Source organism: Bison bison, unplaced genomic scaffold (genome assembly GCF_000754665.1).
Source record: "Bison bison bison isolate TAMUID 2011002044 unplaced genomic scaffold, Bison_UMD1.0 scf7180017863885, whole genome shotgun sequence".
Classification (NCBI taxonomy): Eukaryota; Metazoa; Chordata; class Mammalia; order Artiodactyla; family Bovidae; genus Bison; species Bison bison.
The window spans coordinates 577,545-599,302 of NW_011494457.1; the positions used below are offsets into that span (position 1 = coordinate 577,545).

At 38.5% G+C, this 21,758-nt stretch overlaps 1 protein-coding gene across 2 annotated transcripts in view; it reads left to right on the top strand.

Moving 5' to 3' along the window:
- TNRC6B (trinucleotide repeat containing 6B) overlaps positions 1 to 21,758 on the top strand; it is a 186,631-nt gene that overhangs the window by 24,325 nt on the left and 140,548 nt on the right. For both annotated transcript variants that reach the window (XM_010833743.1, XM_010833742.1), the window contains exon 3: positions 3,554 to 3,621. In XM_010833743.1, the coding sequence (XP_010832045.1) occupies positions 3,554 to 3,621 (68 nt within the window). The remainder of the gene's footprint in view (positions 1 to 3,553; positions 3,622 to 21,758) is intronic.

The window sequence follows — 21,758 nt, forward strand, 5'->3', positions numbered from 1 at the left end:
GATCTTTCTGGACCATTTTTGTTGCCTTCTGAGATGCTGGACAGTGAGAAAAGGTAAGACCCTGGTGAAGGAGATAGTGTCTTCTGGGGAAAAGCATTTTAATTGGTACTTGAAAGAATGAGCAGGAATGTGAAGTGAACGTGAGGCAGAAGACCAGGGCTTCTAGGCAAAAAGAGACATTATATGTAAAGGCACAAAGGGCCAAGAAGTTGGTGTGTGCTCCACCAGGCGTTCAGAATGGGTGAGTGAGGCAGGGGCGATAAAAAAGCTTACTTAGGCAAATGAACTGAACTTTTATCCCTCAAGAGAGGTGATAAGAGTGAAGAATTTCAAGGAGAGTGATGTGATCTTGTTTGCATTTTACAGTTTGCATTTGATGGAAGTGATTTGGAGGATGGATTGAAATAAGATGGGACCCAAAGGACAAAGACTAGTGAGAAGGCTTTTGTAGTAGTGAGATTTAGAGAAGCTGTCTTTACCTATGGCAGTTAAAGAGGATAAAGAAGGGGTGATGAGTGTGAGAGCTGTGTAAGAGATAGAAGCCACTGTACTTAGTGATTAATAAGGAAGTTAAGGGGTTAAGGAGGGGAGGTGGAGGGCCTGTAACCTCGATTATAAGTTTCCTGTTTGAGGATCTTAGTGAATGATAGTACCATTTACAGACATAGCAGATATAAAAAAGAGGAAATCTAAGGACAAAGATGGTGTTTCCTTTTGGACCTATTGGACCATCCAAGTGGAGACTAATAAAATATGGGGGCTTCCCTGGTGGCTCAGATGGTAAACAGTCTGCCTGCAATGCAGAAGACATGGGTTGTCTCGGAGTCAGGAAGATCCTTTGGAGAAGGGAATGACAACCCACTCCAGTATTCTTGTCTGGAGAATTCCAGGGACCGAGGAGCCCAGCAGGCTACAATCCCTGGGGTCACAAAGAGTCAGACATGGCTGAGCAGCTTTCACGCACTTTATGGGGGCTGCAGTTAAAGATTTGAAAGTCATTATAGGGGAGCTTGTTGAAACTGTGGGCTTTTTGATTATTGCTTCTTGTCATTATTGTGGTTATTAAAAATTGGTTATAGATAAGCCTTTAAAAAACATCTAAACAGAGGCCGAGTCCACAATGTAGCGGTCTTTAATTGGAAAGGATTTTTAGAGATGAAAGATTGAGAAAATTTCATAGTATATAGAAAATAGTCGTTCTTTGAGAAAATTATTGCAAGAAACTTTAAAGAGTTTGTCATCTGTTTTTCCTAATTGAGGCATAACATTTATTTGTAAAGTTCAGAAAATGCACAGTTCATTGATTTTTTTCACATATGTGTACTTTCATGTAACCAAGACCTAGACAAAGATCATCTCTACGTCCTCATAAAGTTCCCTTTGCAACATTGTAACCATGTTTTTTTCTTCTAGAGGTTTAGATCACTGTAAATTTAGAATGGGAGAATCCTGTCTCTCCTTAGCAAAGCCTGGTGGGCTCCAGGATCAGGAAGTCCACAGAGAAGAATAGAAGTCGAAACCTGGTTTGAATTTCGCAGTGTGCGTCTTTTATTATTCTTACTTACAATTCCTCCAGTTTTTCCTTTTAATGGAAAGGAGATTTTTTCCATTAAAAATCTCAATTTTTCTGTTCTTTCTGAAACTTAGCCTCTTAATACTCTTCCATCTTCTCCAGTATTTCTGAGAAATGAAGGCTGCAGAGGGAGGGTTGCAGAACTGGAAAGCCTTTTGTTTTATTTGGGTTTCATTATGGTGTGTGTCTGTATTATTGTTGTCTATCTTCCAGATTACTAGTTTCTGTTAAAAGAAATAGCACAGGGAGCTCTACTTAATGTGATGAGCTGAATGGGAAGAAGACCCAAAAGGGAGGGGATATAAGTACATGTATGGCTGATTCACTTTGCTGTGCAGTAGAAACTAACACATTGTAAAGCGACTATGCTCCAATAAAAATTAATTAACCTTGATTGCTGGGAAAGTTGAGGGCAGGAGGAGGAGAAGGGGGCGACAGAGAATGAAATGGTTGGATGGCATCACCGACTCAATGGACACGAGTTTGAGCAAGCTCCGGGAGATGGTGAAGGACAGGGAAGCCCAGCGTGCTGCCTTCCATTGGGTCGCAAAGATTCGGACACGACTGAACAACAGCAACAGTAGGTAGTATTTTTCTAAGTAGGGAATAATCCTTGAATACGTCTGTTGAGATCTCTCTCCTTGAATGCTTTTGTTTGACTTTTTAAAAATTATGCCTTTGGGGGAAGTTTTCATAGGACTAATCGTCTCAGTTTGTGGAGGTAGCTCTGTCTTTGCCACTTAGTTTCCTTTATTGAGCAATAAACCATCTGGAATAATAGAATGCTTTGTTTCTTCTTTTGAAAATTGTATTCAGAAATAAACCATACTTATGAAAGAGAAAAGAAAAACACACAGTTACAAAAATAATTATAAAATAAACACCCATATACCTACTACATAGGCCAAGAAATAGAATCTATACCCTAGAAACCATGTGCCCCTTCCTGATTGAATCCTCCCGATTCCCTAAGATACTAATTAGCCTAAATTTTGTAATAGTTATTCCCTTTTCTTTATAGTTTTATAAACTATAAATATACATATGTGTCTTTGTATATACATATGTGTGATTTTAAAATTTATATACTTGAATTTATGTTAATAGATTTATACTGGATTTGTATTCTTCTGTGACTTGCTTCTTTCACCTCGTATTGTGTTTTTTAACTCATCCAGGTTGAGGCGTGTTGCTGTAGTTCATTCATTTTCGTGCAGTATTATATTCTATTGTCTTAAAACACCATTGCTTATTTGTCTACTTTTAGTGTTGATGAAAGTTTATTTTTTTCCTGTTAAAAATAGTGCTGCTAAAAATACTTTCGTATTTATGCACAAACGTTTCTTTAGGGTATATATCTAGAAGCGTGGTCACTGGTTTGTACACTAAGCATGTAATCACGTGTAGTAGATAATGGCAGACCACTTAAAAACAGCGGCACCAGTTCCCCTCCCGCTGGAATGGGCGAGAGCTGCTGTTGCTCTGCACCCTTGGCAACACTTGGTATTGCCCAACTTTTACACTTCAGCCAGCCTGGTGGTGGTGAAATGGTATCTCTCTGTGGTTTTAATTTGCATTTTCCTGATTGACAGGAGACTGAACATCTTTTCATTTCTTTAGGGCCATGTATGCATCCTCTTAAGTGAAATTCATACTCAGTTATTTTGTAGAGTTTTCTGGTAGGCTCTTTTTCTTACTGTTTCATAGCATTTTTTTTTTTAAATTATATTCTGGATGCTGACCTTTTGTCACAGTTACGAATTGCAAATCAACATGCTTCCTTTTTTTATTCTGCAAATCTGGTCACGCAAGGAGAGATGCCATATACAAACATGGAGAAGGAAACCTTTGACTGGGGCTCATGTTCTCGTTAGGCATGTAGTGGAATGCCATGTGGTTCTGTAAGCACAGGCCCTGCACTTGGAAGTGACTGCATCTTGGCTCCTGACTGCTGCTGACCTGTGGTGCTTGACTTTGCAGGTGGAACAGGAGGATTTTGTAATGGAAGGGCATGGCAAGACTCCACCTCCTGGTGAAGAAAGCAAACAGTGAGTCACGGTTTATTTGAAAAGGGTCTTATTACAGATCTTCAGAAGTACTTTGGTTAAACCTGCTGAGAGCATGTTTGCAAGGGGTGTATATGTTGGGTACATGGTGAAACTCCTCCCCAGTTGCTTTGGTGGCTGTTAATGCATTGCTTCTGTTTATAGACAGACTAACTGGAGGGGCAAGAAAGTTGGCTTTGTAGTTTTTCACACTTGACTAATTAAAATTTATGTTACGCTTTAGCAAAGGCTTTAAGGCTTAGGATGTTTCAAATTGAACTAACTCAGTCTGGTTGATTTCCAAAGATAGTGTAAAATGGTATATCCTTTTCTTAGCATTGTCTTTATGAAGTGAACTGAATTAATAGACTGTTTCCCTGCATTCTAAGTGTGAATTTATTTAAATAGTACTTCCTGAAATTCTGTTCCATTTAGTTATTTATACTTCTGATCTTTGTTGAAATAACAAATTGTTTCCCCAGAGGAACAGGAATTATAAATAATATGACTTAGCCAACATTCTAAATAATTCAGGATCTCTCCTCTAACTTCTTAAGGAGTGATAAGTTCTAAATCTGAAATTGAGAGTCCTCTGGGTAGCTTTCTGGTGGCAGTGAGTAGATTTTTTCCTCCCTCTGTCACAGAACTTGAAAAATTATGTTGCAGAGCAGACTGGTGTTTCATATGCCCTTTTAAAGGAAAAACAGTTAAGACTGGCTTCAAGTACTGACATAACTACCATTTTTTATTCAGACAGTAGTCTTCTAAGTTATTGGGACAGTGACTTGTGGAATTCACTGAAAATCTGTAGAGAGAAACTCTTTTCTCTCATCTTTTTTTTTTTCCCCTCGAAAATAGTTTTGGTCCGTCCTATGAAAATTTTGTCTCCGAAACCCTTTGGAATGAATTATGCAGAATATGCTATGCTGCCACAAGGCCAGGTTCATTAAAGGAGAATGCTTGTCTTGTATTTGTTGTGAATGGAAACCAGGATATTTTCACAGCTGGTTTAATTTGCTAACCAGGCAGTTTTAAAAATAGCTTACAATATAAATCCTAACTTTGCTGTATTCTGTCAAATGCACTTATATTCTGCATGGGTGGATGGAATCAATTCATCTTTAGCAAATTAGAAAGCCTAACATCTAGTCCCAGTAGAATTACAGGAGCACTTCAGGTGCCCTGCCCGCTGTTCACTCTCCACTCCTACACTCAGGTCAAAGGTCTTATAATAGAAAAATCCTTGCTCCCATTTGACAAGAGTTTTCTGTGCACAAGAACTTTGCTTAGACACTGCCGGTGTTTTTTCCACCCTTCACAGCGTCTCCACTTCAGATACTGGAGTGGGTAACTTGCCTGCGATAATGCACCTTGAAACAGAAGTTAGGATCTGAATTGAATCTTTCTGACTTTAAAGTGTTTTATGATATCTCTTGAACTCAAATTCTTTGCCAACGTCGGGAACTATGTTCCTGAAAGGTATTGTGGCCAGCAAAACTGCAGTTGTCAAGATCAAAGTCTCATGGCTAAGAGTGAGTTGGGGGAAACAAGGAAAATGGCACAAAGCCTATTTTTAAAACACAGGTGAAGTTCCTATTCTCTGAAGGGTATCCATTTCCCAAACAAACCAGTCTTTATCTTCAAAAACCTGCTCCAGTAACCCCTATCCTGAATCAGCCCCTTTAGGTATTCAGGAAACATTGCTGGGGCAGATTCTCCCACAAGTTTTACATTATACAAACTATACTTCTTTTAGAGAGCTTCAGATGGCTCCAGCAGACTGAAACATCATGGGTTGTATACTTACCATTCTCCCTTGATAGTTTTGTTTTCACAAGTCTCTGCCTTTTCACAGATCAATCTTGTTTAATTTTGTTTTGTGAGTTTTTTTTTCCTGGGCTTGGTCAGCTATCATATATTGAAATGATAAAGCAGAAATGAATATTCTTGCTGGGTCTTCCTCCCATACACCTGCCCACTTCTTTTGTGGGAGTTGGGAGCAAAGTGGCTGTGTTGTTTTGTTTGAGGCAACAGAAATAAACAGATTGAAAAATTTTATTTTTTGTGTCTCAGAACTGCAGTTAGCAAAGGATCATTCCATCCGGATAGTAGGATCTAGGAACTGAATACTACATTCTGGATGCTGTGAGTGACATATTGCTGAATGACTTACGAAATTCCCATCTGTTCTTTTATTTTTTTAATTATAAAAGTAATATTTGGTCATCATAAAACATTCAAACAGTAAGCGTGAATTTAGAATTATTCGCTTCTTCTACCCTACCTTTCTTCTTCATCTTCTGAAACTTTTTCTGTGTATTTAGAAAAACAACTAAACAGATTTTTTTTCTAACATTCTTTGAGACTTACTTTTTTCATTTGACATCTTTTGCAGTCTATTTCATTCCTTTAAACATCTGCAGAAGTACATTCTGTTATACTATAATCATTCTCTAATAAATATTTTGGTGACTTGCACTTCTTTGATTATTAAAAATATTAATACTTTTTTTAACATCTTTATTCTTATATCTTTATACACAAATGTATTTCTGTAGAATAAATTTCTAGATATGGAGCTGTTTGGCTCATGGGCTGTGTTTTTTTACAAGGAGGTAGCTGCTATCAAATTACTGTTCAAAAGAACTCTATCAAAGTTCATTTCCATCTGCAGTGAGAGTACCCGTTCCTCCACACTGTTAATGACAGTAAAATTATTTATCTCCGAATTTTTGCCACTCTAATATTTTATGGCTTTAATTTGCACTTTTATTCTTACTAATAAGATGGAATATCTTGTTAGTCTCTTGGCTGTTGATTTTTATATCTTGTACCACCTGTTTACATATGATTCCCACTTTTCTTTTGGAATGTTTGTTTTGATAGCTTTGTAGGAACCCTTTACAAAGTGTAGATATTAACCTTTGTCTTTTAAGATGTTTAAATATTTTCTCCCAGGCCTTATTGTTCAACATTGGGGCATCTTTCATACTAATAGACCACTTAAATTTTTATGTAGTAAAATCAGCCTTTATGGTTTCTGTGTTTCATGCTTGTCTAGAGAAGTCCCTTCTACTCTAACATGATAAAATGTCCTGAGTATTTCTACTGTATTTTTCACATTTAGACCTTTAACTGAACTGGTACTCGTTTTTGTCTTTGGTGAGAGGCGGAGATCTAACTTAATTTTTTTCTAAATGGGTTTTCCAAATGGCTGCCATTCATTGGTATTAGCGTGTATAGATAGCCTGTTTCACGTATGGAGGCAGGTGGAGCACAGGGATTATATAACTCGCAGGTCACAGAGTAAATTCTAGTAAGGATTAGGTCTCAAATTATTTGTTAGCTGATCTGTGCCACTTTCCTTCTTCATCTAACATTTTTACCATAGGTTCTGGAAGTCTTGAAGAAATTTTATTTCTGTGACGTTTATTTCAATGGTATAAGTTCTGTCAACAGGCAGTGTAAGGCAGCTAAGCATGTAGAAAGCTTTCTTGAAAAAATAACTGACTTCTGATATTGAAAATGTTTGTGCTAAATTGTTAACGTTTGGATCAGTTGTGCTGATTGCCGGTGTACATGTGAATAAGATTTAGCAGAGTATACAACTTTAAACATTTGTTTATTTATATAGTCTGAATATATTTGCTTTTTAATGAGGTTTATTTACTATTAATGTTATCTATAATCATTTTTTTGAGTATATTCACTTATGAGCTATTGGAGAAAATCAGACAAACCGAGTTTATTGCCACATAATATTGATCACATGACATGTTTAACACTGGGTTAAATATAAAACTAGACAGCATATTAAAAAGCAGAGACATTACTTTGCCAACAAAGGTCCATCTAGTCAAGGCTATAGTTTTTCCAGTGGTCATGTATGGATGTGAGAGTTGGACTATAAAGAAAGCTGAGGGCAGAAGAATTGATGCTTTTGAACTGTGGTGTTGAAGAAGACTCTTGAGAGTCCCTTGGACTGCAAGGAGATCCAACCAGTCCATCCTAAAGGAGATCAGTCCTAGGTGTTCATTGGAGGGACTGATATTGAAACTGAAACTCCAATACTTTGGCCACCTGATGCAGAGAGCTGACTCATTTGAAAAGACCCTGATGCTGGGAAAGATTGAGGACAGGAGGAGAAGGGGACGACAGAGGATGAGATGGTTGGATGGCATCACCGACTCAATGGACATGGTTTGGGTGGACTCCGGAAGTTGGTGATAGACAGGGAGGCCTGGCGTGCTACAGTTCATGGGGTCACAAAAAGTTGGACATGACTGAGAGACTGAACTGAACTGAACTGAAATATAAAACTATTACAACTTTTTAAAACTCAGCACGAGCAGATACTTGTTTATAGGTTGTGTCTGATCATCCTTATTTAAAAGCTATTTCAGATAAAATAGCAGGGCTTCCCTGGTAGCTCAGAGGGTAAAGCATCTGCCTGCAGTGCAGGAGACCCAGGGTCAATCCCTGGGTCGGAAAGAGTCCCTGGAGAAGGAAGTGGCAACCCACTCCAGTATTCTTGCCTGGAGAATCCCGTGGACGGAGGAGCCTGGTGGGCTACAGTCCACAGTGTCGCAAAGAGTAGGACATGACTGAGCGACTTCACTTTTCTTTCTCAGATAAAATATTTCTACACAGGCAGGATTTTGATTTGGTTTTACTTCTGATACAAGTAATGATCTAGATATCTGTGGGTATATCATTTCTTATAAATTATTTTGGAGTTAGATGTTAGTTTTGGTGTATTAATGAGTTTGTTCTCTTTTTCATTTCTTCCTTAAAATTTTAATATAACTTATAAACAAATCTAAGCTTTAAATCTCCATGTTGAAATTCAGTCATATTCTCAAGAGATACTTGTCTTTCACCTACTAAAAAAACTCAATTTTTCTAGTAAATTTTTATTGATTTAATTTTCTTAATTATTTTGGTTCGTTTTATGAAAGGTTATTGTTTAAAAACAAATCTCTCAGAGATATTTACACATTCATATTTATTGCAGCATTATTCATAATAGTCAAAAGGTGTAACAACCCAGATTCCATTAACAGATGCATGGATAAAGAAAATGTGGTATATACATAGAGTGGACTATTATGAAGCCTTAAAAAGAAGGAAATCTTGTCACATGCTACAATGTGCATGAACTTTAACGATGTTGTGCCAAGCAAAACAAGCCAGTCACAAAGGACCGGTACTGTATGCCACCCATACGGGGTGTCTAACGTAGTCATAGAAACAGAAGGTAGAAGGTGGTAGTTGTCAAGTCCTAGGGGGAGAAAGGAGAAAGAATTAGTATTTAATGGGTATAGAGTTCAAAATGAGAAAGTTCTAGTGATCTGTTGCAAAACAAAGCAGATACACTTAACACCACTGAACTTGACACTTAAAAATAGTGAAGATGTAAAATTTATTTTTTTTAACCACAATAAAGAAAATTAGTGACCAGATTGAGAAGTTTAAATGTAAAATGTAGCCTGGATTTCAAAGACTTAGTACAAAAAAAGAATGCGAAATTAATGACTTTTATATTGTTTTATTTATTCATAGTACTCAAAAGCAATTAGGCCATTTGTTGGTATTTAGGAGAGCATTCCTTTAAATAAGAGAAAGGACTCTGAACAGAAAAATCTCATCCTTTTATGAAAACATGAGACCAAATTCTCAATCATCTGTATTCTGCTTAATCATGAAAAAGAGCAAGAATTCAAGTTATAAAATAAATTAAACCAAACTGCCTTGTTACAAAAGAAATGAAGCTCAGGTTGCCCTTGGCTCCAAAGTCCTTATTTTCACACTACAGTGTTTTGAGTGAAAGTGAAAAGGTGTTAAAGTTGCTCAGTCCGTCAGTTCAGTCGCTCAGTCATGTCCAGTTCTTTGCTACCCCATGGACTGCAGCACACCAGGCCTCTGTCCCTCACCATCTCCTAAAGTTTGCTTAAGTTCACGTCCATTGCATCTGTGACACCATCCAGCCTTCTCATCCTCTGACGCCCTCTTCTTCTTCTGCCCTCAATCTTTCCCAGCATCAGGTACATTTCCAGTCAGTCAGCTGTTCATATCAGGTGACTAAAATACTGGAGCTTCAGCTTCAGCATCAGTCCTTCCAGCAAGTATACAGGGTTGATTTCCCTAAAGATTGACTGGTTTGATCTTGCTGTCCAAGGGACTTTCAGGAGTCATCTCTAGTTAAAAGGCATCAATTCTTTGGTGTTCTGCCTTCTTTATGGTCCAGCTCTCACAATTATATGTGACCACTGGGAAGACCATAGCTTTGACTATACGGACCTTTGTCGGCAGAGTAATTTCTCTGTTTTCAACACACTGTTTAGGTCTGTCATAGCTTTCCTGCCAAGAGGCAATCGTCTTCTGATTTCATGGCTGCAGTCACCATTTGCAGTGATTTTAGAGCCCAAGAAGAGGAAATCTGTCCCTACTTCCACGTTTCGCTTCTATTTGCCATGAAGTAATGGGGCCAGATGCCATGGTCTTAGATTTTTAATACTTAGTTTTAAGCTGGTTCTTTCATTCTCCTCCTTCACCCTCAAGAGGCTCTTTAGTTCATGTTCACTTTCAGCCATTAGAGTGGTATCATCCGTATATCTGAGGTTGTTGATGGTTCTCCCACCTATCTTGATTCCAGCTTGAAACTTATCCTGCCTGGCATTTCTCATGATGTGCTCAGCGTATAGGTTAAACGAACAGGGTGACAGCAGACAGCCCTGTTGTACTCCTTTCTCAATCTTGAACCAACAAGTTGTTCTATACAGTGTTCTAACTGTTGCTTCTTGATCCGCATACATGTTTCTCAGGAGTCAGGTAAGACGGTCTGGTATTCCCATCTCTTTAAGAACTTTCCACAGTTTATTTTGATCCACACAGTCAAAGGCTTTAATGTAGTCAATGAAACAGAGGTAGATGTTTTCTGAAATTCCCTAGCTTTCTCTATGATCCAGCAAATATTGGCAATTTGATCTCTGGTTCCTCTTCCTTTTTTAAACCCAGCTTGGGTATCTGGAAGTTCTTGGTTTGCATGATGCTGAAGCCTAGCATGCAAAATTTTATGCATGACCTTGCTATCGTGGGAGATAAGTGCAATTGTCCAACGGTTAGCACATTCTTTAGTACTGCCCTTCTTGGGAATTAGGATGAGGATTGACCTTTTCCAGTCCTGTGGCCATGGCTGAGTCTTCCGTATTTGCAGATATATTGAGTGCAACACTTTGATGGCATCATCCTTTAAGGTTTTGAATAGTTCTCCTGGAATTCCATCACATCCACTAGCTTTATTAACAGCAGTGCTTCCTAAGGCCCATTTGACCTTGCTCTCCAGAATGTCTGGTTCTGGGTGACTGACCACACCATCATGGTAATCTGGTTCATGAAAATCTTTTTTGTATAGTTCTTCTGGGTATTCTTTCCATCTCTTACTGATCTCTTCCGCGTCTACTAGGTCTCTACTGTTTCTGTCCTATATTGTGCCCACCTTTGGGTGAAATGTTCCCTTGATATCTCCAATTTTCCTGAAGAGATCTCTAGTATTTCCCCTTCTATTGTGTTTTCTTGTAGTTTTAGGCACTGTTCGTTGAAGAAGGCCTCCTTACCCCTCTCTGTGCTGTTCTTTGGCACTCTGCATTTAGTTGGATATAACTTTCCCTTTCTCTCTTGCTTTTTGCTTTCTCTTCTTTCTTTCAGTTCAGTTCAGTTCAGTCACTCAGTCGTGTCTGACTCTTTGCAACCCCGTGAATCGCAGCACACCAGGCCTCCCTGTCTATCACCAACTCCCGGAGTTCACTCAAACTCACGTCCATCGAGTCGGTGATACCATAGCTATTTGTAAAGCCTCCTCAGATAACCACTTTACCTTCTTGCTTTTCTTTTTCTTTGGGATGATTTTGTTTGCTGCCTCCTATACAATATTACAGACTTCTGTCCATAGTTCTTCAGGCATGCTGTTTTCTGGGTGTAATCCCTTGATTCTATTCATTACCTCCACTGCATATTCATAGGGAATTTAAGTCATACCTGGCTGGCCTACTGGTTTCCCCCGATTTCTTTAGTTTTAAGCCTGAATTTTGCTATGAGAAGCTGATGATCTGAGCCACAGTCAGCTCCAAGTCTTGTTTTTGCTGACTTTACAGCTTGTCTATCTTTGACTACAAAAGTGAAAGTAAAAGTCACTCAGTTGGACAATTTTATTTTTGATATTGGCCATTTGGTGATGTCCATGTGTAAAGTCATCTCTTGTGTTGTTGAAAAAGCGTATTGCTATGATCAGTGCATTCTTTTGGCAGAATTCAGTTAGCCTTTACCCAGCTTCATTTTGTTATTCAAAGCCAAACTTGCCTGATACTCCAGGTATCGCTTGACTTCTACTTTTGCATTAAAATCCCCAGTGATGAATAGAACATCTTTTTTTGGTGTTAGTTCTAGGAGGTCTTTTAGGTCTTCATAGAACTGATCAACTTCAGCTTCTTCAGCATCGGTGGTAGGGGCATAGACTTGGATTACTGTGATGTTGAATGGCTTGCCTTGGAAATGAACTGAGATCATTTTGTCGTTTGCATTTTGGACTCTTTTTGTTTATTGTGAGCACTACTCCATTTTTTCTGTGGGATTCTTGCCCACAGTAGTCGATACAATGATCATCCAAATTAAATTCACCCATTCTGGTCCATTTAATGGGCCATTTCTGGTTCACTGATTCCTAAGATGTCAATATTTATTTTTATCGTCTCCTGCTTGACCATGTCCAATTTACCTTGATTCACGGACCTAACGTTCCAGGTTCCTACACAATACTGCTCTTGGCAGGATTGGATTTTACTTTCATCACCAGACACATCCACAACTGAGCATCGTTTACACTTGGCCTAGACACTTCATTCTTTCTGGGGCTATTACTAGTTCTCCTCCACTCTTCCTCAGTAGCATATTGGACACCTTCAGACCTGGGGGACTCATCTTTCAGTGTCATATCTTTTTGTCCTTTTATGCAGTTCGTGAGATTCTCATGGCAAGTACACTGGGGTGGGTTACCGTCCCCTCCTCCAGTGGACCACATTTTGTCAGAACTTTCTGATAACCCATCTGTCTTGGGTGGCCCTGCACGGCATGGCTCATAGCTTCATTGAGTTATACAAGCCCCTTCACCACAACAAGGCAGTGATCTGTGATGGGACAATGCAGGAGACCCAGGTTCAATCCCTGGGTTGGGAAGATCCCCTCTAAGGAAGTGGCAACCCACTCCAGTATTCTTGCCTGGAGAATCCTATGGACAGAGGAGCCTGGTGGGCTATAGTCCACTGGGTCACAAAGAGTTGGACACAACTGAGTAACTTAAACACTTGCACTTTTTTTATCCCCTTTTTATGTGTTGGTGATATGATTAATTATATCAGTTTGTGTATTTCAACTCTTCTTAGGGTACTATCTTTTTTGTCTCTTTCTAAGAGAGAATCTATTCTTGCAAGGAAGACCTGTAAGGAAATTAAATGTTGAAGACAGTTTTATGTTGATTCAGAGAGGAATATAATTTGGAGAGTCAACACTACCTTTTATGCCCCAGTGTGATATAGTATCCTTTCTGCTTGAGGTTCTGTTTTTTAAATGTCTTAACTCCAGTGTCTTGATTAGATTCTCTTCTAACTAATTACATTCTTTGCAACTTAAATGTCTAGTTATAAAATGTCCTTTTAATTTTTCTGAATTATTATTAGACCTTTTATGAATTCTGATAGCTAGTCCTTACCTTTATTTCTGCTCGTACTCTTAACTCCTCCTTCTACAGTTCTCTCTTCACATTCATCTTATGCTGCGGTGCAGCTTTTAAAAGTTTAGTTTTTGCAGATCTCTACAGTTGATAGTCCTTGTTTTATATTTGACTACCAAATTTAACACTAAACTCTTAGAGAACCATTTGTTTGGTGCTTACTTAAAGGCTTTAGAAGTACTTCTCTGTTGGTCCAGTGGTTAAGAATTCACCTTCCAATGCAGGCAGTGCAGGTTTGATCCCTGTTTGGGGAAGAAGGCCCGCATACCACGCAAAGACCCAGCATAGCCAAAAATAAATAATAAAGGCTTTGGGAAGCTTTGTAGCATTTCCTAAATACAGAGGAAATGAAAGTATTTCCACATTACTCACTTTATAGATAATTATCTTCAAAACGCAGACCTTGGTATTTGGCCGTAGGAAAGGGTTTTTTGGTTGTTTAATGTTTTATTTTCTGTTTTCTACCATCAGTTTTCATTAGCTTTCCCCCTGCCTTTGGACCATTAAAATATGTACGTGGTGAAATAAACTTACTAAGAGCAAATTGAAACCTTCTGTAATTTCAGTCATAAATTGGGCATCAGAGAAATGGTTGGGTTTCTCTCTTCATATTGTTTTTGGGAGAAAAGAAGTGAGTGTTATTTTCAAGTTGATTGGTATTTTGAAAATGCCACAAAGAGGTTCAATAGATAGGTATTTATGCTCATGGAATTTTTGCTGCTGAAAGTTTTAGTATAACCATAAACATTTTGTACTAGGTCTTTGGGAAACTTACACTTGCTAATAAATTTTCTAGTTTGCACAGAAGTCACTTAAATTAATTGTTTGAAAATGTCTTTAAGTTCTAAGCTGTATTTTATGAGGTTTTCCCTGTGTTTCCTAATTGCAAATGACTGTACACTGTGTGGATTGCTGGTCTTTATAGGCAAAGGTGCCGACTTTAAACACAGTGAATAGGGTAGCACATGTGTCTCTCAGAAAACTACAATTCACTTACTAAAAGTCTTATTTATTTAGCTTATATTTTACTTATGGACAGATAATATGCCTTTATGGAAAAGCATTACTTGAAAGGCAAGATGTATTTGCCCAATTCCTTGAAATTGGTGTTTTAAGGCTGCCTTTTTCGAGATGTTACTCTTATCATGTAGTTGTGAAATGTTTTGAACATAGGATTATGTAAGTATAGACAAAAGAAGCGCATGTTCAGTTGCAGGAATTTTCAGTGGAATCATGAAGAGAGGGTAATGTTTGTTTCCCGAAAGTTTTATGTTCGCTAGAGGGTCTGGACACACGTTCTTCCCTAAGCACCACACCTTTCCCCTTTCCGCCGGAGTCTCTGTGAGCTGCGGTTTGGGCAGAAGTACTGGGGCAGCAGTGGGTGGAGGCTGGGGGGTGATGAGGGAGAGATTGTAGTAAAGAGGAGGCACAGCGTGAAGGCAGGTGGCGGAAGGTGAAAGGTCAGGCTAGGGGTTTATGCTCTGTCTTCAGCTCTACAAGAACAGACTTTTGCCAACATGGTCACTGCTGTTGGCACCAGAAAGCATCAATAAATGTATATTAAATAAATGAGGACATCAGTAAGTTTCCACAGACTAGTAAGAATCCCTGTTCTATACACTCACTTTGAAAATCTGAGGTGGGGTGACTAAAAATCCTAACTCCAGAATACTGTATTCATTATCAGCACAAGAAAAGTAAAGGGATAACCTGCCATGTTTGACTTTATATTCAGTACTTTCTTAAGTATATCCCAACAGACCCAATTTTGTCACAGTTCTCTCTTAAGTGTCCCTACCTGTAAAACAGTTGATTGTGCTTATTTTGAAATGAAAAAAAAAAAGAAAAGATTTTCTATCCAAGCCTGAAGTCTTTCTTTGCTTCTGAGGGCCTCCATAGGATGCCTTTAGCCTACTTATACATATTTCTTCTACTGTTTAAAAGATCTTCCTGCTCCTGCCCAGTGTCTCTCCATAAGATCTTCCATGTATATCTGGTTTCCTTACCCCTTACATGCCTTTGTTCAAGCAAAGAGACCCTTCTGTCTGACCAGGAACAAATCTAGGTTTTGTGGGAATGCTCTTTAAGAAAAAGAAAATTAGATAACCAACAGGGACCTATAGTTCGAGAGTGGGAACTCTACTCAGTGTTCTGTTGTAATGTGTATGAGAAAAGAATCTAAAAAGGAATGAACATATGTATATGTATATGTATAACTGAATCACTTTGCCGTATACCTGAAACTAACACATTGTAAATTAACTATACTCCCGATAAAATTTTTAAAAAAGAAAAAAATTAATTTCATTTACATGATTAGAGGTGCATGTGTGCTAAGTCGCTTCAATTGTGTCTGACTCTTTGTGGGACTATGGACTGTAGCTTGCCAGGCTCCTCTGTCCATGGGATTCCCTGGGCAAGAGTACAGGAGTGAGTTGCCATGCCCTCCTCCGGGGATCTTCCTGACCCGGCGATCGAACCTGTGTCTCAGGGATTGAACCTGCATCTCTTATGTCTCCTGCATTGGCAGGCGGATTCTTTACCACTAATGCCACCTGGGAAGTCCTAATTAGAGGTACAGAAGTGAATATTTATTTACAATGAGGAAAGAAATCACAAAAATGGCAACTCAAGAATTGACAAATACAAAATTCAGAAAATAACATAATTTTATATTCATTTGTATTAATATTTCCCTAACATGTTGCTGTGAAATTTTTTTCCAACATTTTTTGGCTGCTTCCACTTTGATTACCTCTTCATATTACAATTCTGTGACATTTTCTAAAAAGAGATAAAAAGATAATTCAATGTCTTCTATAACATGGTTGACCAAAGTATGCTTTTTGTTATTGATAGATTTTAAACGTTCCTTTCAGCTTCACAACTACTGCTGCTATTGTTCAGTTGCCCAGTTGTGTCTGACTCTTTGTGACCCCATGGACTGCAGCACTCCAGTCTTCGCTGTCCTTCACCGTCTCCCAGAGTTTGCTCAAACTCATGTTCATTGAGTTGTTGATGCCATCTAACCATCTCATCCTCTGTTGCCCTCTTCTCCTCTTGCCTTCAGTCTTTCCCAGCATCAGGGTCTTCTATAATGAATTAGCTCTTTGCATCAGGGGGCCAAAGTATTGGAGTTTCAGCATCAGTCCTTTGAATGAATATTCATGATTAATTTCCTCAAGTATTGACTGGTTTGATCTCCTTGCAGTCCAAGGGACTCTCAAGAGTCTTCTCTAACACCACAGTTCAAAAGCATCAATTCTTCGATGCTCAGCCTTCTTTATGGTCCAACTCTCACATCCATACATGACTACTGGAAAAACCATAACTTTGACTATGCGGACCTTGTTCAGCAAAGTAAGGTTGACAGCTGCTATTGGTGACATAATATAAACTTGTAAGATTGTTATCAACTTTGGGAGAACTCTAGCAAATATTGTTCATATATGGCCTGTAGGATTGCAAGGCTACATTTTTTCTTGTGTACTGACTACCCTGAAATACTCTTTGAATTGACACATTTATATCATGGTATGATCTACCCTGCACATTTCTGTCAGCATGCTCAGTGGTCCAGCAACATCTTTGTACACAGGACAGTTAATTTAACTCAGCCACACATGGAAGTGACTGAGGACCACATAAATATTTACCATTAAACCTAAAATCAATATATCATCAGTTTGGCTTTCCATTTAGGAATCCCCCAAGTGCCTACAGCTACTAATTCGACTGACAGGGGGAGATCATGGTGAAAAGAGGTAAAATGAAAAGAAGTTGTGGTTAACGATCTATGTTAAGTTTGTGAGGAAAAACATATTGTCTTTGCACATTTTATAAAAATAATTGGTTATTAGTAACAGAGTTGGAGAATTCACATTCCTAATTTCAAAATATATTACAAAGCTACAGTAATCAAAAAGAGTGTGGTACTGGCATTAAGACAGACAAATAGACCAATGGAATAGATAGAAACCCCAGAAATAAACCCTTTTATATAATGTTGAATAATCTTTGACATGAGTGCCAAGATCATTCAATGGGGGAAACAGACAGTCTTTTCAACATATGGTGTTGGGGATTTTGGGTATCTATTTGCAAAAGGATCAAGTTAGACCCTTATCTTACACCATATACAAAAAATTGTCATAGTGGATTAAAGATGTAAGCTTAAGACCTAAGACTTTGAAACTCCTGAAAGAAAACACGATAAAAGCTTCATGACATTGGCCTTGCAATGGTTTTTTGGATAGGACACCAAAAACATAGGCAAAAAAGCAAAAATAGACAAATGGAACCACATCATACTTAAAAATTTTTGAAAATTGTGTGCATCAAAGAACAATCATAGAGTGAAAAGGTGTCCTACAGAATGGGAGAAAGTATTTGCAAATCGTGTATCTAATAAGAGATTAATATCCAGAATATGTAAAGAACTACAACTCAACAACAACAAGAATCAAATAACATACTTTAAAAATATCCAAAGAGCTTGAATAGACATTTCTCCAAGATGCTAACATAAGTGGCCAGTAAGCACATGTAAAGACACTCAGCACCACTAGTCAGCAAGGAAGTATAAATCAGAACCACAGTGAGGCGTCACTTCACACCCGTCAGGAGACAACTATCAAAAAAAATCAAAACCAAATAACATGCTGGCAAGGATGTGGATAAATTGGAACCTTTGTGCTCTATTGGTGGGATTATAAGATGGCATAACTTCTTTGGAGAACAGTATTAAGTTTCTCCAAAACTATGTTTTCTACATGACAAATTCCAACTCATTCTTTGAGACTCAGTTTAAAATCTTACCTCCTCTATGAAACCTTTTCTGACTTAACAGCAGTTCTTTGTATTCCTAGAGCATAACTCTCTTATATCTTTATTTGTATTTTAATTATGGCACTCACTATGCCATATTTTAATTATGAATTTGAACATCTCTGTCCTTCAGGGTGTTAAAATCCTCTTTGTACCCTCCTGGGCTTGGTTCTAGTATAGTACCTAAAACATAGTACATCCTAAAAAATGGTTCTTGACTGTATGAATGAATGGTGACTTCAGAGTTTGGAGATTTTTTTGTCTTTGTTTTTGTCTCTGCCATCTGGCTTACAGGATCTTAGTTCCCCAACCAGAGATTGAATCTGGGGCCACAGCAGTGAAAGCGCTGGGTCCTAACCCTGGACTTGGAGGCGAGAACCTGGACTCTTATTTTTAAAAGGGTTAATTGGCCTTATTATACTTTGTGGTCACAGATTGCATTCTTATTAACAGCAGTAGCCAGTTACTTTATGATAGAAGCTCTTCTACTTTTTAATACGTTGCATGTTCTTTGTACCTCTACTACCTCCATCTGATCCAGGCTATCTTCCCTCACCTAGAAGGCCATGGTTGCCTTCCAACTTGTCTCTACTTCTCCTCATGGTCCTCAGTAGCATATTTTCTATAGGGAAGCCAGGATCAGCTTTTGAACATGTAACTCTGATCTGTCTAGAGTGGTTGTAAGACCGGCGTGGGTCCTTGGAATGCTTACTTTGGGAAGTTTTACAGACTTTTGTCCCACTTTATAGGAAACAATTTAAAAGCTATCCACATCCCGTATTAAATATGTGGTTTTATTTATTTATGTGGTTTTATTTATTTATTTTTCTATCATAGATTAAAAGAATTTTAATTGTTTTGCTTCTGACATTCTCTGGCTACAAATAACTGACTTAATTTGTAATTACCCTAAGATTTTTTAGTGATTAACATAGCATTTTTTGCAAAGTGAGAATTGTTTTCAAATGTAGTGAAAACTTAAGAAATGCTTACCGTAATGAATTGTGTTGCTTGGTGTTATAGTCTGAGGACACTTAAGCATTTATTAATTTTTATGATTATAATTTTCTTTCTGTATTTTGGACTTGTAAATATATTTTTTCAGATCCCAAACATTTGCCTAGACCCTTGAAATTTTCAGCTTGTAGATCCTAGGTATTAAGTGGAGAGTGAATAATGGATAAAATGGCACCGTTCACTCTCCTTTAATATTCTTCTGTGACTTTCCATTCTTCTTAAAATAAAATCCTTTCCTTTCTGTGACCTTCAAGACCCAGTTCGATCTACCTTCTCCTACCTTCATCTCTCACCTCTCTCCCCTGGGCACCTGGCCTAGCCTCCTTCCTGATCATCCTTCTTGTTCTTTAAATACTCAAGCAGTTGCTTTTCTTTTTCTAACATTTATTATTTTTTTTAATTTCCTTTTGGCTCTGCTGGGTCTTTGCTGTTGCACAGGCTTTTCTCTAGTTGTGGTGCATGAGCTTCTCATTGTGGTGGCTTCTCTTGTTTTGGAGCACAGGCTCTAAAGTTGTGGCTTGTGGACTCAGTAGTCGTGGCTCGCAGGCTCTGGAGCACAAGCTTAGTAGTTGTGGTGCACAAGCTTAGTTGCCCCACGGCATGTGGGATCTTCCCGGATCAGGGATCGAATACGTGTCTTCCTCATTGGCAGGCAGATTCTTTACCACTGAGTCACTATGGAAGCCCAAGCAGTTGCTTTTCAACTCAGCTTAAATGCCCCTTCTGGGAAAAGCCTTCCTTAGCTACCTGATCTAAAGTGAGTCTCCCTTGGTTTTACCATAGTCTCCCAGGTAGCTCAAGTGGTAAAGAATCCACCTGCAATGCGGGAGACCTGGGTTCAGTCTCTGGGTTGGGAAGATCCTCTGGAGAAGGGAATGGCAACCCACTCCAGTATTCTTTCCTGGAGAATTCCATGGATAGAGGAGCCCAGTGGGCTACAGTTCATGGGGTTGCAAAGAGTTGGACATCACTGACCGACTTTCACTTTCACCAACTCTTTAATTCCTTCTGAGTGAGTTTCTTTCTCCCATGAGGATATTGCTCCATGGGGGAATGAACCTACCTTATTTGGTACTGCTGTATCCCCAGCACCTAGCATAGAGTCAGACACATATAAGGCAGTTAGAATATACTTGTTGAACAAATAAAGACTTATGTTAATAAATTTTGTAGTTTAACAGTTCTTGTATTGTTGGTGTAAACTTTTCATGGTCATAATAAATTATGCTCTAATCCGCTAAGTTCTATTTACTGATACTTTACTTGGGATTTTTGTGTCCATCTTCACAGGTGAAGATTGATCTATAGTTTTATTTTTTTGTATCATGTCTTAGTTCAGATGGGTATTAAGAATATGCTAGCTTCATAGAATGAATTAAGAAAGATTTCTTTCTATTCTGTAAATTTGAGAACAGTATGGATAATGTAGAGATTATCTGTTTAGTAGAAGAAAACCACTTGTGCCTGATATTTCAGTGGCTAGTTCTTTGAATATCTTACACATTTCTGCTATGGGTTTTTGTTATTTTCATAACTTTCTTGAGCTGCCCTTCAGTTCAGTTCAGTCACTCAGTCGTATCCAACTCTTCGCGACCCCATGAACTGCAGCACACCAGGCTTCCTTGTCCATCACCAACTCCCAGAACTTACTCAAATTCACGTCCATCAAGTCAGTGATGCCATCCAGCTATCTCATCCTCTGTCATCCCCTTCTTCTCCTGCCTTCAATCTTTCCCAGCATCAGGGTCTTTTCCAGTGAGTCAGTTCTTTGTGTCAGGTGGCCAAAGTATTGGAGCTTCAGGTTCAGTATCAGTCTTTCCAGTGAATATTCAGGGTTGATTTCCTTTAGGATTGACTGGTTTGATCTCCTTGCAATCCAAGGGACTCTCAAAAGTCTTCTCCAACACCACAGTTCAAAAGCAGTAATTCTTTGATGCTCAGTTTTCTTTATGATTCAGCTCTCCATACATGACATACAATATCAATACATGACTACTGGAAAAACCAAAGCTTTGACTATACAGACCTTTGTCAGTAGAGTAATGTCTGCTTTTTATTATGCTGTCTAGGTTTGTCATAACTTTTCTTCCAAGGAACAAGCATCTTTTAATTTCATGGCTGCAGTCACCATCTGCAGCAATTTTGGAGCCCAAGAAAATAAAGTCTGTCACTGTTTCCATTGTTTCCCCATCTGTTTGCCATGAAGTGATGGGACTGAATGCCATGATCTTAGTTTTCTGAATGTTGAATTTTAAGCCAGCTTTTTTACTCTCATCTTTCACTTTTATCTAGAGGCTCTTTAGTTCCTCTTCACTTTCTGCCATAAGGGTGATGTCATCTGCACATATCTGAGGTTATTGATATTTCTCCCTACAATCTTGATTCCAGCTTGTGTTTCATTCAGTCCAGCATTTCGCATGATGTACTCTGCATATAAGTTAAATAAACAAGGTGACAATATTCAGCCTTGACATACTCCTTTCCCAATTTGGAACCAGTCCATTGTTCCAGT